The sequence below is a fragment of the Coloeus monedula genome, assembly GCF_965178545.1.
Source record: "Coloeus monedula genome assembly, chromosome: 19".
NCBI classification, from domain to species: Eukaryota; Metazoa; Chordata; class Aves; order Passeriformes; family Corvidae; genus Coloeus; species Coloeus monedula.
The window spans coordinates 11,664,595-11,674,211 of record NC_138799.1 but is presented as its reverse complement, the minus strand read 5'-3'; the positions used below and the strand labels follow the sequence as shown (position 1 = coordinate 11,674,211).

General features: G+C 67.2%; 2 protein-coding genes across 6 annotated transcripts; one reads left to right on the top strand and one right to left on the bottom strand.

The window, feature by feature from the left end:
* Positions 1-22: 22 nt before the first annotated feature.
* On the top strand, positions 23-6,185 carry GAA (alpha glucosidase). Of its 5 annotated transcripts, none has more exons than XM_082293923.1 (19): positions 23-583; positions 651-796; positions 1,133-1,298; positions 1,666-1,762; positions 1,845-1,964; positions 2,085-2,203; positions 2,338-2,469; positions 2,570-2,680; positions 2,843-2,956; positions 3,074-3,158; positions 3,248-3,365; positions 3,543-3,676; positions 3,801-3,952; positions 4,156-4,304; positions 4,415-4,540; positions 4,763-4,861; positions 5,117-5,201; positions 5,384-5,536; positions 5,776-6,185. In XM_082293923.1, the coding sequence occupies exons 1-19, from the start codon at positions 197-199 to the stop codon at positions 5,833-5,835; spliced, it is 2,553 nt and encodes an 850-aa protein (XP_082150049.1). In that variant the 5' UTR covers positions 23-196; the 3' UTR covers positions 5,836-6,185. The 5 variants fall into 5 exon arrangements, 3 of the variants coding, with proteins under 3 accessions (XP_082150049.1, XP_082150048.1, XP_082150050.1); XM_082293922.1 differs by having other exon boundaries at positions 4,415-4,556; positions 5,037-5,201; XR_014226959.1 differs by lacking the exon at positions 5,776-6,185 and having other exon boundaries at positions 4,415-4,556; positions 5,384-5,525.
* Positions 6,186-6,517: 332 nt separating this feature from the next.
* SGSH (N-sulfoglucosamine sulfohydrolase) lies at positions 6,518-9,519 on the bottom strand. The gene is made up of 8 exons (XM_082294329.1): positions 9,419-9,519; positions 9,018-9,178; positions 8,786-8,891; positions 8,460-8,610; positions 8,049-8,205; positions 7,786-7,867; positions 7,502-7,705; positions 6,518-7,230 (listed from the first exon to the last, which is right to left on the bottom strand). The coding sequence occupies exons 1-8, from the start codon at positions 9,504-9,506 to the stop codon at positions 6,671-6,673; spliced, it is 1,509 nt and encodes a 502-aa protein (XP_082150455.1). The 5' UTR covers positions 9,507-9,519; the 3' UTR covers positions 6,518-6,670.
* Positions 9,520-9,617: the final 98 nt, after the last annotated feature.

The window sequence follows — 9,617 nt, the reverse complement described above, 5'->3', positions numbered from 1 at the left end:
TGTAGCCCCGATTTCCCGGGCGCGGGGGTGGCCCGGCCTTGCTCTCGCCCCGGCTCTTGGCCAAGCCCCGGCAGCAGCGGGCTTGGTGGGGCCGGGAGGCTCCGGGGCGGCGAAGCGGCCGGGCGGTGCCGGTGCGTCCCCGGTGCCGAGCGCCGGGCCGGCCGGGGGCCGCAGGCCGGGAGCCGCAGGCCGGGCCATGGGGCCGGGCCCGGGTGTCGCGGCCGCGCTGCTGGCGCTGCTGGCGCTGCCGGTCCCGGCCGCGGCGCGGGGCCCCGGCACTGCCGCCTGCGAGGTGGCCCCGGGCGCCCGCTTCGACTGCGGCCCCGAGCGGCTCCTGTCGCGGGCGGGCTGCGAGGCGCGGGGCTGCTGCTACCGCCCCGGCCCCGGCCTTGCCCGCGGCCCCGGCCCGCCCTGGTGCTTCTTCCCCCGCGGCTACCGCAGCTACCGGGCCGAGAACCTGACGGCCACCGAGAGCGGCTTCTCCGCCCGGCTGCGCCGCGTGGCCGCCGCCTTCCTGCCGAGCGCGGTGGACACGGTGCGGCTGGACCTGGCGCTGGAGACCCCGGCCCGCCTGCGCTTCACGGTGCGCCCCGGGACCCCCGGAGCCCCCCGGGTCCCCCGTTCCCCCGCTGACCCCTCTCCGCCCGCAGCTCCGGGACGCGGCCCGGCCGCGCTATGAGGTGCCGCTGGCCACGCCGCGGGTGCGTGGCCGAGCCGCCGCCGCGCTCTACGGGCTGCAGGTCAGCCAGGACCCCTTCGGCCTCGTCGTGTGCCGGCAGCGCGGCGGGAGAGTCCTGTGAGTACCCTCCTGCCCCCCTCGCTTCCCGAGGGATTGCGCCTGCGAGCCGGACCCCTCACGGCCCCACAGGGCACGGGGTGGGTGCAGGGACACCGGTGTTCACCTGGGACGATGGTCACGGCAGTGGGGTGGCTGTCGGTGGCTGAGGGGGCTTTACTTTGACTCCCTCTCTGCAGTTCAGTGGCTGTGAAGGGAACCAGGAATCCCAGAGCTCCGGCGAAACTTGTTTTTATTTCACGTGGTGATGAGCATCCGTGTCCCTCCCTAGCACTGGTGCCCCAGCTCCGTGCCTCCCTCCCGGCTGCTTGCTGGAGTCTCCCTTTCTCTCTGCAGGCTGAACACCACGGTCGCACCCCTCTTCTTCACAGACCAGTTCCTGCAGATCTCCACCTCCCTGCCCTCCCATTTCATTTCGGGGCTGGGGGAGCACCTGACACCACTGGTCCTTGACACAGCGTGGACCAAGGTCACCCTCTGGAATCGGGACATGGCGCCCGCGGTACGGAGCAGGGCTGAGGGAGGGGGAGACAGATTCATCTGTGCTCCTGGGGCTGGCCCTGCCGCCTCTCACGTCTTGTCCGGGGCTGGGGAGATGTGTCTGTGCTGGTTCAGCTCCGGGCCTTGGCCATACCACTGGGCAAGCCCATGGGACCCTTGTCCCCAGGGCAAGGTTTGTCCCCCCGGAGCTCTGCGCTGTTTCCAGGGCTCTGGCTCAGGGCAGAGCTCTGCTGACATGACAGTGTTTGGGACCACAAGCCCTGGGTTTGCCCTGAAGCCAGTGCTCCTGACTGGAGGCGAGGGGCAGGCAGGTGGGTGTGGGGGTCTCCAGCAGAGCCTCACAGGCACCACACCGTGCTCTGCTCCAGCCCCACGTCAACCTCTACGGCTCCCACCCCTTCTACCTGGTGATGGAGGACGATGGCTCAGCCCACGGTGTCTTTCTGCTGAACAGCAACGCGATGGGTGAGTCCCGTGGAGGCGCCGGGCACGGGCTTGGCCCTGTCCCTGTCCTCAGCTTCTTCCCCTGGCACTCGTGCTTCCCCAGACGTGCTCCTGCAGCCCAGCCCGGCCCTGACCTGGCGCACAACTGGGGGGATCCTGGACTTCTACATCTTCCTGGGCCCCGACCCCAAGAGTGTGGTGCGGCAGTACCTGGATGTTGTTGGTACGGCTGAGCCACGAGTGCTACCGGGGTGGCTTTGCCGGGGTGGCTTTGCCGGGATGCTGTGAGTGGGGTGGCACAAGGCTGGGCCATCCCTGCCAGCACCCACCCTCCGGCTTCCAGGGTTCCCCTTCATGCCCCCGTACTGGGGCCTGGGCTTCCACCTCTGCCGCTGGGGCTACTCCTCCACCGACATCACCCGGCAGGTCGTGGCCAACATGACAGCAGCCCGCTTCCCCCTGGTAGGTCTGGGCTGCTCCCGGGGCCTCTGCCCGCAGCAGCCGTGGGGGGCTGATGGAAGCCCCATGGGGTGGGGGTCCCACAGCAGCACGTGGGGTCCCTGCTCCTCCCCAAGCACCCGCGCCTCCATCCACAGGACGTGCAGTGGAACGACCTGGATTATGCCGATGCCAAGAGGGATTTCACCTTCAACAAGAAAAGCTTTAAGGACTACCCAGAGATGGTGCGGGACTTCCACAGCCGTGGGCTGAGGTACATCATGATTGTGGTGAGTTACGTGGGTGGGCTGGCACTGGGGCTTCAGCTGCCCAAGGGTGGTGATGAAGGCAGGGCTGGCCGTTCCCTGCTGTTGCTTTGTGCCCTTCCAGGATGCCGGGATCAGCAGCTCAGGGCCCCCCGGCACCTACAAGCCCTACGACGAGGGCCTGAAGCGAGGGGTGTTCATCCGAAACGCCACGGGGCAGCCCCTGATCGGGAAGGTGAGTGTGGGGAGCAGTCCCAGGGGCCCACGGGACAGGGCTTGAGTGGGGCCGTGGGAGCAGGACCCCGAGAGTGGGAGAGAAACACTCAGGGGGCCGTGGTGGAAGGTGGGGTGGCGTGTGCGGCTGGGGGCTCTTCCCATTGCTGCCTCCCTCCTGCAGGTCTGGCCAGGCCCCACAGCCTTCCCAGACTTCACCAACCCGGAGACTCACGAGTGGTGGCACGACATGGTGAAGGACTTCCACGAACAAGTGCCCTTCGATGGCATGTGGCTTGTGAGTGGCCCTGTTGTAGCTGCTGGCTGTGGCTCCCTGGCTCCTGCCCTGTGCCTCTGCTGGGCCCCAGGGCAGCAGCGAGGTCATCCTGTCCTTTCCTTCCCCTTCCCTCCCCAGGACATGAATGAGCCGTCAAACTTCGTGGAGGGCTCCCAGGATGGCTGCCCCAACAACAACCTGGAGCATCCCCCCTATGTGCCAGGTACAGGAGTGGGTTCCAGCCCTGCCCAGGGCTGTGGGGAAGCCAGGAGGAGCCCGGGGGATGCTCTGAGCTCCACCTCTCCTGTGCAGGAGTGTTTGGGGGGCGCCTGCAAGCTGGGACCATCTGTGCCTCCAGCCAGCAGTACCTGTCCTCCCACTACAACCTGCACAGCCTGTACGGGCTGACCGAGGCCATCGCCTCCCACAAGTAAGCCCAGGGCTCCTTCTGCAGCTCCTGCACATCCTGAGGGATGCAGAGCCAGGAGAGAGACCCAGCGTGGGCAGGGGGTGGTAGGCAAGGGTTTGGTGTGTAACACAGGGCACTGGGGGAGCCCTGAGCCCCTTCCCCAGCCGGCGGGGCTGAGCAGTCCCATCCCACCCCCAGTGCTCTGCTGAGGGTCCGGGGCAAGCGCCCCTTCATCATCTCACGCTCCACCTTCGCTGGGCACGGGCGCTACGCCGGGCACTGGACAGGGGATGTGGGCAGCGACTGGGAGCAGCTCTACTACTCCATACCAGGTAGGCTGTGGAGCACTGGGACTGCATCCACCCCTGCTTCCCCCTTGCCTGTGCAGCTGGGGCTTCTCCATGGGCTCCATCCCCTGGTGCTGCAGAGCCCCGGTGCCCTCTGTGCCCTCTGCAGAGGTGCTGCTCTTCAACCTCTTCGGGGTGCCACTGGTGGGTGCCGACATCTGCGGCTTCGTGGGCGACACGAACGAGGAGCTGTGCGTGCGCTGGACCCAGCTGGGCGCCTTCTACCCCTTCATGCGGAACCACAACGACCACGGCACCCGGGTGAGCCCCAGGAGCCCTCACCCTGCCAGGCAGGGGGCTGGGCCGAACCAGGGGCTGTCCTGCCGGCCCGGGGAGGTGGCTGGTGCAGCTGCAGGGCCGTGTGCCCCCAGTGCTGGGATGGTCTATCCTGCACCCCTGAAATGCACCCTCCGTTCCTCCCCACGCGGTCTGAGCGTCCCCTTGGGCCTCTCCCCTCCCTGCAGCCGCAGGAGCCGTACGCCTTCAGCCCACCTGCCCAGGCTGCCATGAGGAACGCCCTGCACCTCCGCTACTCCCTGCTGCCCTTCCTCTACACCCTGTTCCACCGGGCTCACAGCGCCGGCGAGACGGTGGCACGGCCCCTGTTCCTCGAGTGAGTGCCAGCCCTGCCAGGGCCGATGGCCCTGTCCTGCCGGCTCAGCGGGAGGCGGCTGCAGGGTCTCCTGGCTCCTGGCGGCTGCAGGGTCTCCCCTCCTTCCCCAGGTTCCCCACAGACCCCAACACCTGGGCCGTGGACCGCCAGCTCCTGTGGGGCGGGGGGCTGCTCATCACCCCTGTGCTGGAGGCAGGACAGACCAAAGTCAGCGGCTACTTCCCAGCAGGGACATGGTACAGCCTCGCAGGGGTGGGTGCTCCTGCTGTATTGCACGGGGGCTTTGCTGTGGGACCTTGTGCACATTCTTGCATCCCACCAGCCCCCCAGGGCTGTGTGTGGGTCTCGTGCCTCACCTGCCTTTGCTGGTGGCCATTTGAAGGCTCTGGTGCTGGGCTGGAACCCCGCTGGCACATGGCACCCTGGGCCTGCTCTTCCCTGTCTTTGTCCCCGTGTAGGACTCCACCATCCACAGCAAAGGGCAGTGGATCCTCCTGCCAGCGCCCCTGGACACCATCAACGTCCACGTCCGTGCAGGGCACATCCTGCCCCTGCAGGTGAGTCCCCTCTGCTCTGTGGTGACACCACAGTGACCTGTCCAGCCAGCCTGGGAGGGTGGCTGTGCCCACACCGCTGACAGGACCATGTCAGAGGAGCTGTGGCTGCAGTGCCTGGCAGGGCTGAGGACATGGCTGTGGCAGTGCCCCAAGCTGTGCCTGCCCTGTGCCCCAGGAGCCCGCGTTCAGCACTGCCCAGTCCCGTGGGAAGGGCATGGCCTTGGTCGTGGCACTGACCCCGGACGGCTTTGCCAGGGGAGACCTGTTCTGGGATGATGGGGAGAGCTGGGAGACCTTTGAGAGGGGCGACTACACCGAGATCCTCTTCCTGGCCTCAAACGTGAGCACGGGCAGCTGCTGGCGGGGGGATCTGGGCAGGGGGTCCTGGTGGCCCTGGGGCACCTATGTCTGCTCAGTGCCCGGCAGAGGGGCAGCACGTGGGGCAGGGCACCTGGAGAAGCCCTGGGTGCACGTGGGTGGCTGAGACCCAGGAGCACACGGTGACATCCCTGCTGTCCCTAGGACGCCGTGCTCAGCCAGCTGCTGCGGGCGAGCGCCCACCTCGACGGGGTCCTGCTGGAGGCCGTGACCGTGCTGGGTGTCACCAGCCCTCCCCGGCGAGTCCTGGCCAACAGCGCCATCGTGAGCGACTTCTCCTACCGCAGTGACACCCAGGTGAGTGCTTGTCCCCACCCTGGGAAGGGGTGGTGGCCGGGAAGGGGCCCAGAGTGCAGCGGAGGAGCTGGTGGGGTGTGGCCCCAGCGATGCACAGCACGGGCCATGGGTGCCCTTCCCGGGGGATCTGTGGGTCCAGGACTGTGCCGGGCTGAGGCCCTGGAAGGGGCTGGACCCCCCTTGGCTCTGACACTCCCGGGCTGTGTCCTGGCTGGCTCTCACCTTCCTTCTCCCCTCAGGTGCTGAGAGTCCCCGTGTCGCTGCCCATGTGGGAGCAGTTTGTGATCTCTTGGTCCTGAGCCAGCATCGGTCACAGGGAGAGGCCCTGGGATCCGAGGCCAAATCCGTCCCATCCCTTGTTGGATGGAGCTGCCGCTGCTCTTCCCATGCTCCTGGGCCTTTTTTCCCCTCTGGCTGCTGGGCGTCAATGGAGGGGTGTGCCCTGGACTGGCACAGCCCCCAGGGACAGGGAAAACCTCATCATTGTCATCAGGGGAAAAAAGACCACCCAAGTGCCTTGTGAGACAGCAAACCTGTTACTGTAGGGAACTGGTAGCTGGGGCAGACGGCAGGGAGTCTCCTGGCTGTGGTTTTGAGGAGGGGGCTGTGCAGGGGGTGAGGGGCAGTACTGTGAATAAAGCTGCTGCTTGCTGGGAGCAGCCCCAGGCCGTGTCCTTGTCCCCTCCCTCTTCTGGTCCTGAATGTGCTCAGCTCCCTGCCCCAGCTGGGATGCTCCAGCTCCATCCCTGCCTGTGGGTCCCCAGTGGCACCCCCCTGTGCCCCTTGAGGGCTTCACCCCATTTTCCAGAGCGTTGGGTGTCCTCAGCTGTTCCTGCAGCCCTGGCTGTGCCACAGAGGCCCTTGGCCTGTCCTGCTGGCCCCAGGCTGGGGGCTGATGTAGGGATGTTCTCAGCTCCAGGTGAAAATGGAGCCTTATCCTCCAGAGGCTTTATTGAGGGCCAGCTTGGCCCTTCGGCTCCTCTGGCTGAGAGCAAGGCACCAGGAATCCCTCAGTGCCCTGGGGCCAGGCGGTGTTGGCAGCAGAGGGGGCAGGCCTGGGATTTGGGACCAGCCCATCTGCGATCCCGCTCCGCCCCGCGGGAGCACACGACTGTCCCCGGGCAGAGGTGGCACTCAGAGCTCGTTGTGCAGCGGCCGGCACTGGGGGCTCAGTTTCTCCTCCAGGACAGCGTCGGGGGCGCACACCCAGGGGTCCCCCGTGTCCCACTGCCACTTGAGGAGCTGCGCACGGAGCAGCTGGAGGACGTCGGCGTAGCGGGGGTCGGGGGCCAGGTTCTGGCTCTCGGTGGGGTCACGGCTGCAGTCAAAGAGCTCCCAGCGGTCCCGGTAGTAGTACTGGTGCAGGGTCTTGTTCCAGTGGGTCGGCTGCCCCGCCCTGGTGCGGTTGAGCAGGTCTTGGAAGGTGGGCGAGACGTAGAAGTCCTGGTCGATGGGGAAGGGCATCTTGTAGTTGAGGTTGTGGATGAGGCGGAAGTGCTGGTGCTGGATGGCTCGCATGGGGTAGTACATGGTCACCTCATGGTGGCTCTGGCTGCTGAAGGCGGTGGCCCAGGGCTGCTCCGAGTCCAGGGCTGGCAGGAGAGACTTTCCAGTGAGCTGCACCCGCCTCGTGCCAAAGATGCTGTAAGCAGGGTAGGGGATGGAGAACCAGTCCAGAATGGTTGGTGTCAGGTCTGGAGGGGAGGAAAAGGGTGAGAGGAGGGACAGGCACTGTGGGAGGAAACTCAGCCCCAGAGGTGCAGAAAGGTCCCGGGGGGTGATGTCCCTGCAGGGGACCCCGTTCTGTCCTCCCTCCTCTCCCTTCCCTGCCCTGGCCCTGCCAGTGCTGAAGGCTCAGGGCTGCCCCCAGGGACAGGACCCTGAGTTTCGGTGTAGGGAGGGTGGGGAGCAGCCCACACCCCCCAGGCACAGCTGTGCTCCCTCCCTCCCTCCCTCAGCTCTTACCCAGGAGGGTGGCGAAGGCCTGGCTGACCTGCCCCCAGCGCTGGGGGTGCTCGGGGGAGGACAGGAGCAGCGGCTCGGCGGTGCCCGAGCGGTACAGGTTGGTCCTGCCGCCGGGGAAGGGGATGCCGTTGTCGGAGGTGTAGATCACCAGGGTGCTGTTGAGGAGGCCGGCGTGGCGCAGCTCCTCCAGGACCAGCCCGATCCCTGCCGACGGAGGGGCAGAGCTGAGGGGGCAGGGAGGGTCTGCAGCGTTCATCAGCCCCAGCCTGGCCCACGGCTCCCACCTTGGTCCATGCGCCCGATGGTTGTGTACTGGGCAGCCAGGTCCGCCCGGGCAGCCGGGGTGTCGGGGACAAAGGCGGGGACCTAAATGGAGACAGGGCAAGGGGCACATGGCTGACACAGGCCATTGTGCCTTCGCCAGCTCCTGCTGTGACACTGGCGGCAGTGACAAAGTGGGGGCCAGCCCTGGCCCTGTCAGAGGCTGCTGTCACATGCAGCTCCCATACGGTCCCATAGAGCCCCACACAGACCCACAGGTTCTCACCTGCACTTGCTCCGGGCTGTAAATCTGTGGCTTCCAGTCAGGGATCCAGCCCATCCCGCTCTCTCCATTGCCAAATTTCTCACAGAAGGCTCCATATTGGGGCTGGGAGTGCCCGCAGCGGTGGGGGTCATGGAAGGCGACATAGAGGAAGAAAGGCCTACGGATGGAAAGGGGAGATGTGGAGGTGGTGGAGCAAAGGACTGCCCGGAGACCTTCCTGGGCTGGGGCGAGCTGGGCTCAGCAGGAGGACTCCCACCTAATCTGGGCTTCTGGATATGGAGTGACTCAGGGACAAGGGGCCCGTTCCTGTTTGTGACCAACTGGACCATGAGGACACATCCTCACTGAAGCCAGTTTCCCTCCTCTCCTGTGCCTCTCACAGCCATTCCTGGGATGAGGGGGCCATCTCACCTCTCGTCCTGGCTCTGCAGGAACCGCCGGACAAGCACCTTGATCCGAGTGATGTTTCTCCCAACCTGCAGGACCGAACTGTTCTCCTCTGTGTAGGCGAAGTCGAAGGGGTACACAGCCTCTGGCCCCACGTGCTTCTTCCCAATTATTCCTGTGAGAATGCAGTGCTGTGCCAGGAGCAGTGGGAGGAGGGGGAATGTGGCTGCTGTGTCTCCTCTCTGCGGGGACAGCCACGGGTCCAGGCAGTGCTCCCTGGCCCGCGGGCAGTTTAGCCACCAAGGTCTCTCAGGGGGGTTTGGTGCTCCCTCCCTGTCCTGGCTCCCTACCTGTCCGGACGCCGGCGTGGCTGAGCAGCTGGGGCAGGCTCCGCACGCCGTCAAAGGAGTTGAAGTGATGCACGTCCTGGTGCAGCCCGTACATCCCGTTCTGGTGCTGCAGGTGAGGGGACACAGCACGGTCGAGCCGGGGCTGCCAGCCAGCCCCGAAACACATCCAGCCGTGCCCGTGACATCTGCCGTGGGCTGGCAGCCCCGGGCCAGGGTAAGCAGGTGCCCCTACCTGAGGTAAGCCGGTCAGGATGCTGGCCCGGCTCGGGGAGCAGCTGCTCACGGAGGTGAAGGCGTTCTGGAAGACCAAACCGCGCCGGGCCAGCGCGTCCAGGTTCGGCGTCCGGATGGCCGAGTTGTTGTAGGCGCCGCTCTCAAAGCCGCCGTCATCGGCTGCGAGACCGGAGCGGGGTCAGCCCGGGGCGTGTCCCTGGCCGGCCGCGGGGGAAGGCCCGGGGGACACTGATGACACCGGGAGCATCCCCGGGCTGCGGGTGACCCGGGCGGGGCCGGTGCTGCGGAGAAGATGCAGCGGAGCCCGGGACGGTCCCTCTCTCCCTCCCAGCCGCGGGATGCCTCAGCAGCGAGCCCCGGGCAGGGACCGGCCCCGGGGCTCGGCCGGGCCGCACTCACCCAGGAGCAGCAGCACATTGCGGGCCGGGGCCGGGGCTCCGCCGGTCCGGAGCGCGCCCAGCAGCAGCACCAGCGCCCAGGGCCGCATGGCCGCGGCACCGGCAGCGGCAGCGGGGCTCGGCGGCTCCTCCGGCCGCCCCGGCTCCTCCTCACCCCGGTCACATGAGGCTCCCCGGCCGCTCAGATCCGGCGCGGGCGG

Bases quoted from the DNA above. Each gene is read 5' to 3' on its own strand.
- GAA (XM_082293922.1), top strand. From the start codon at position 197: ATGGGGCCGGGCCCGGGTGTCGCGGCCGCGCTGCTGGCGCTGCTGGCG. The intron at 2,681-2,842 runs GTGAGTGTGGGG...TCCCTCCTGCAG, and splicing joins GGCAGCCCCTGATCGGGAAG to GTCTGGCCAGGCCCCACAGC. The intron at 3,366-3,542 runs GTAAGCCCAGGG...TCCCACCCCCAG, and splicing joins GAGGCCATCGCCTCCCACAA to TGCTCTGCTGAGGGTCCGGG.
- SGSH (XM_082294329.1), bottom strand. From the start codon at position 9,506: ATGCGGCCCTGGGCGCTGGTGCTGCTGCTGGGCGCGCTCCGGACCGGC. The intron at 8,611-8,785 runs GTAGGGAGCCAG...GCATTCTCACAG, and splicing joins CCACGCCGGCGTCCGGACAG to GAATAATTGGGAAGAAGCAC. The intron at 7,231-7,501 runs GTAAGAGCTGAG...CCTCCCCTCCAG, and splicing joins GGCCTTCGCCACCCTCCTGG to ACCTGACACCAACCATTCTG.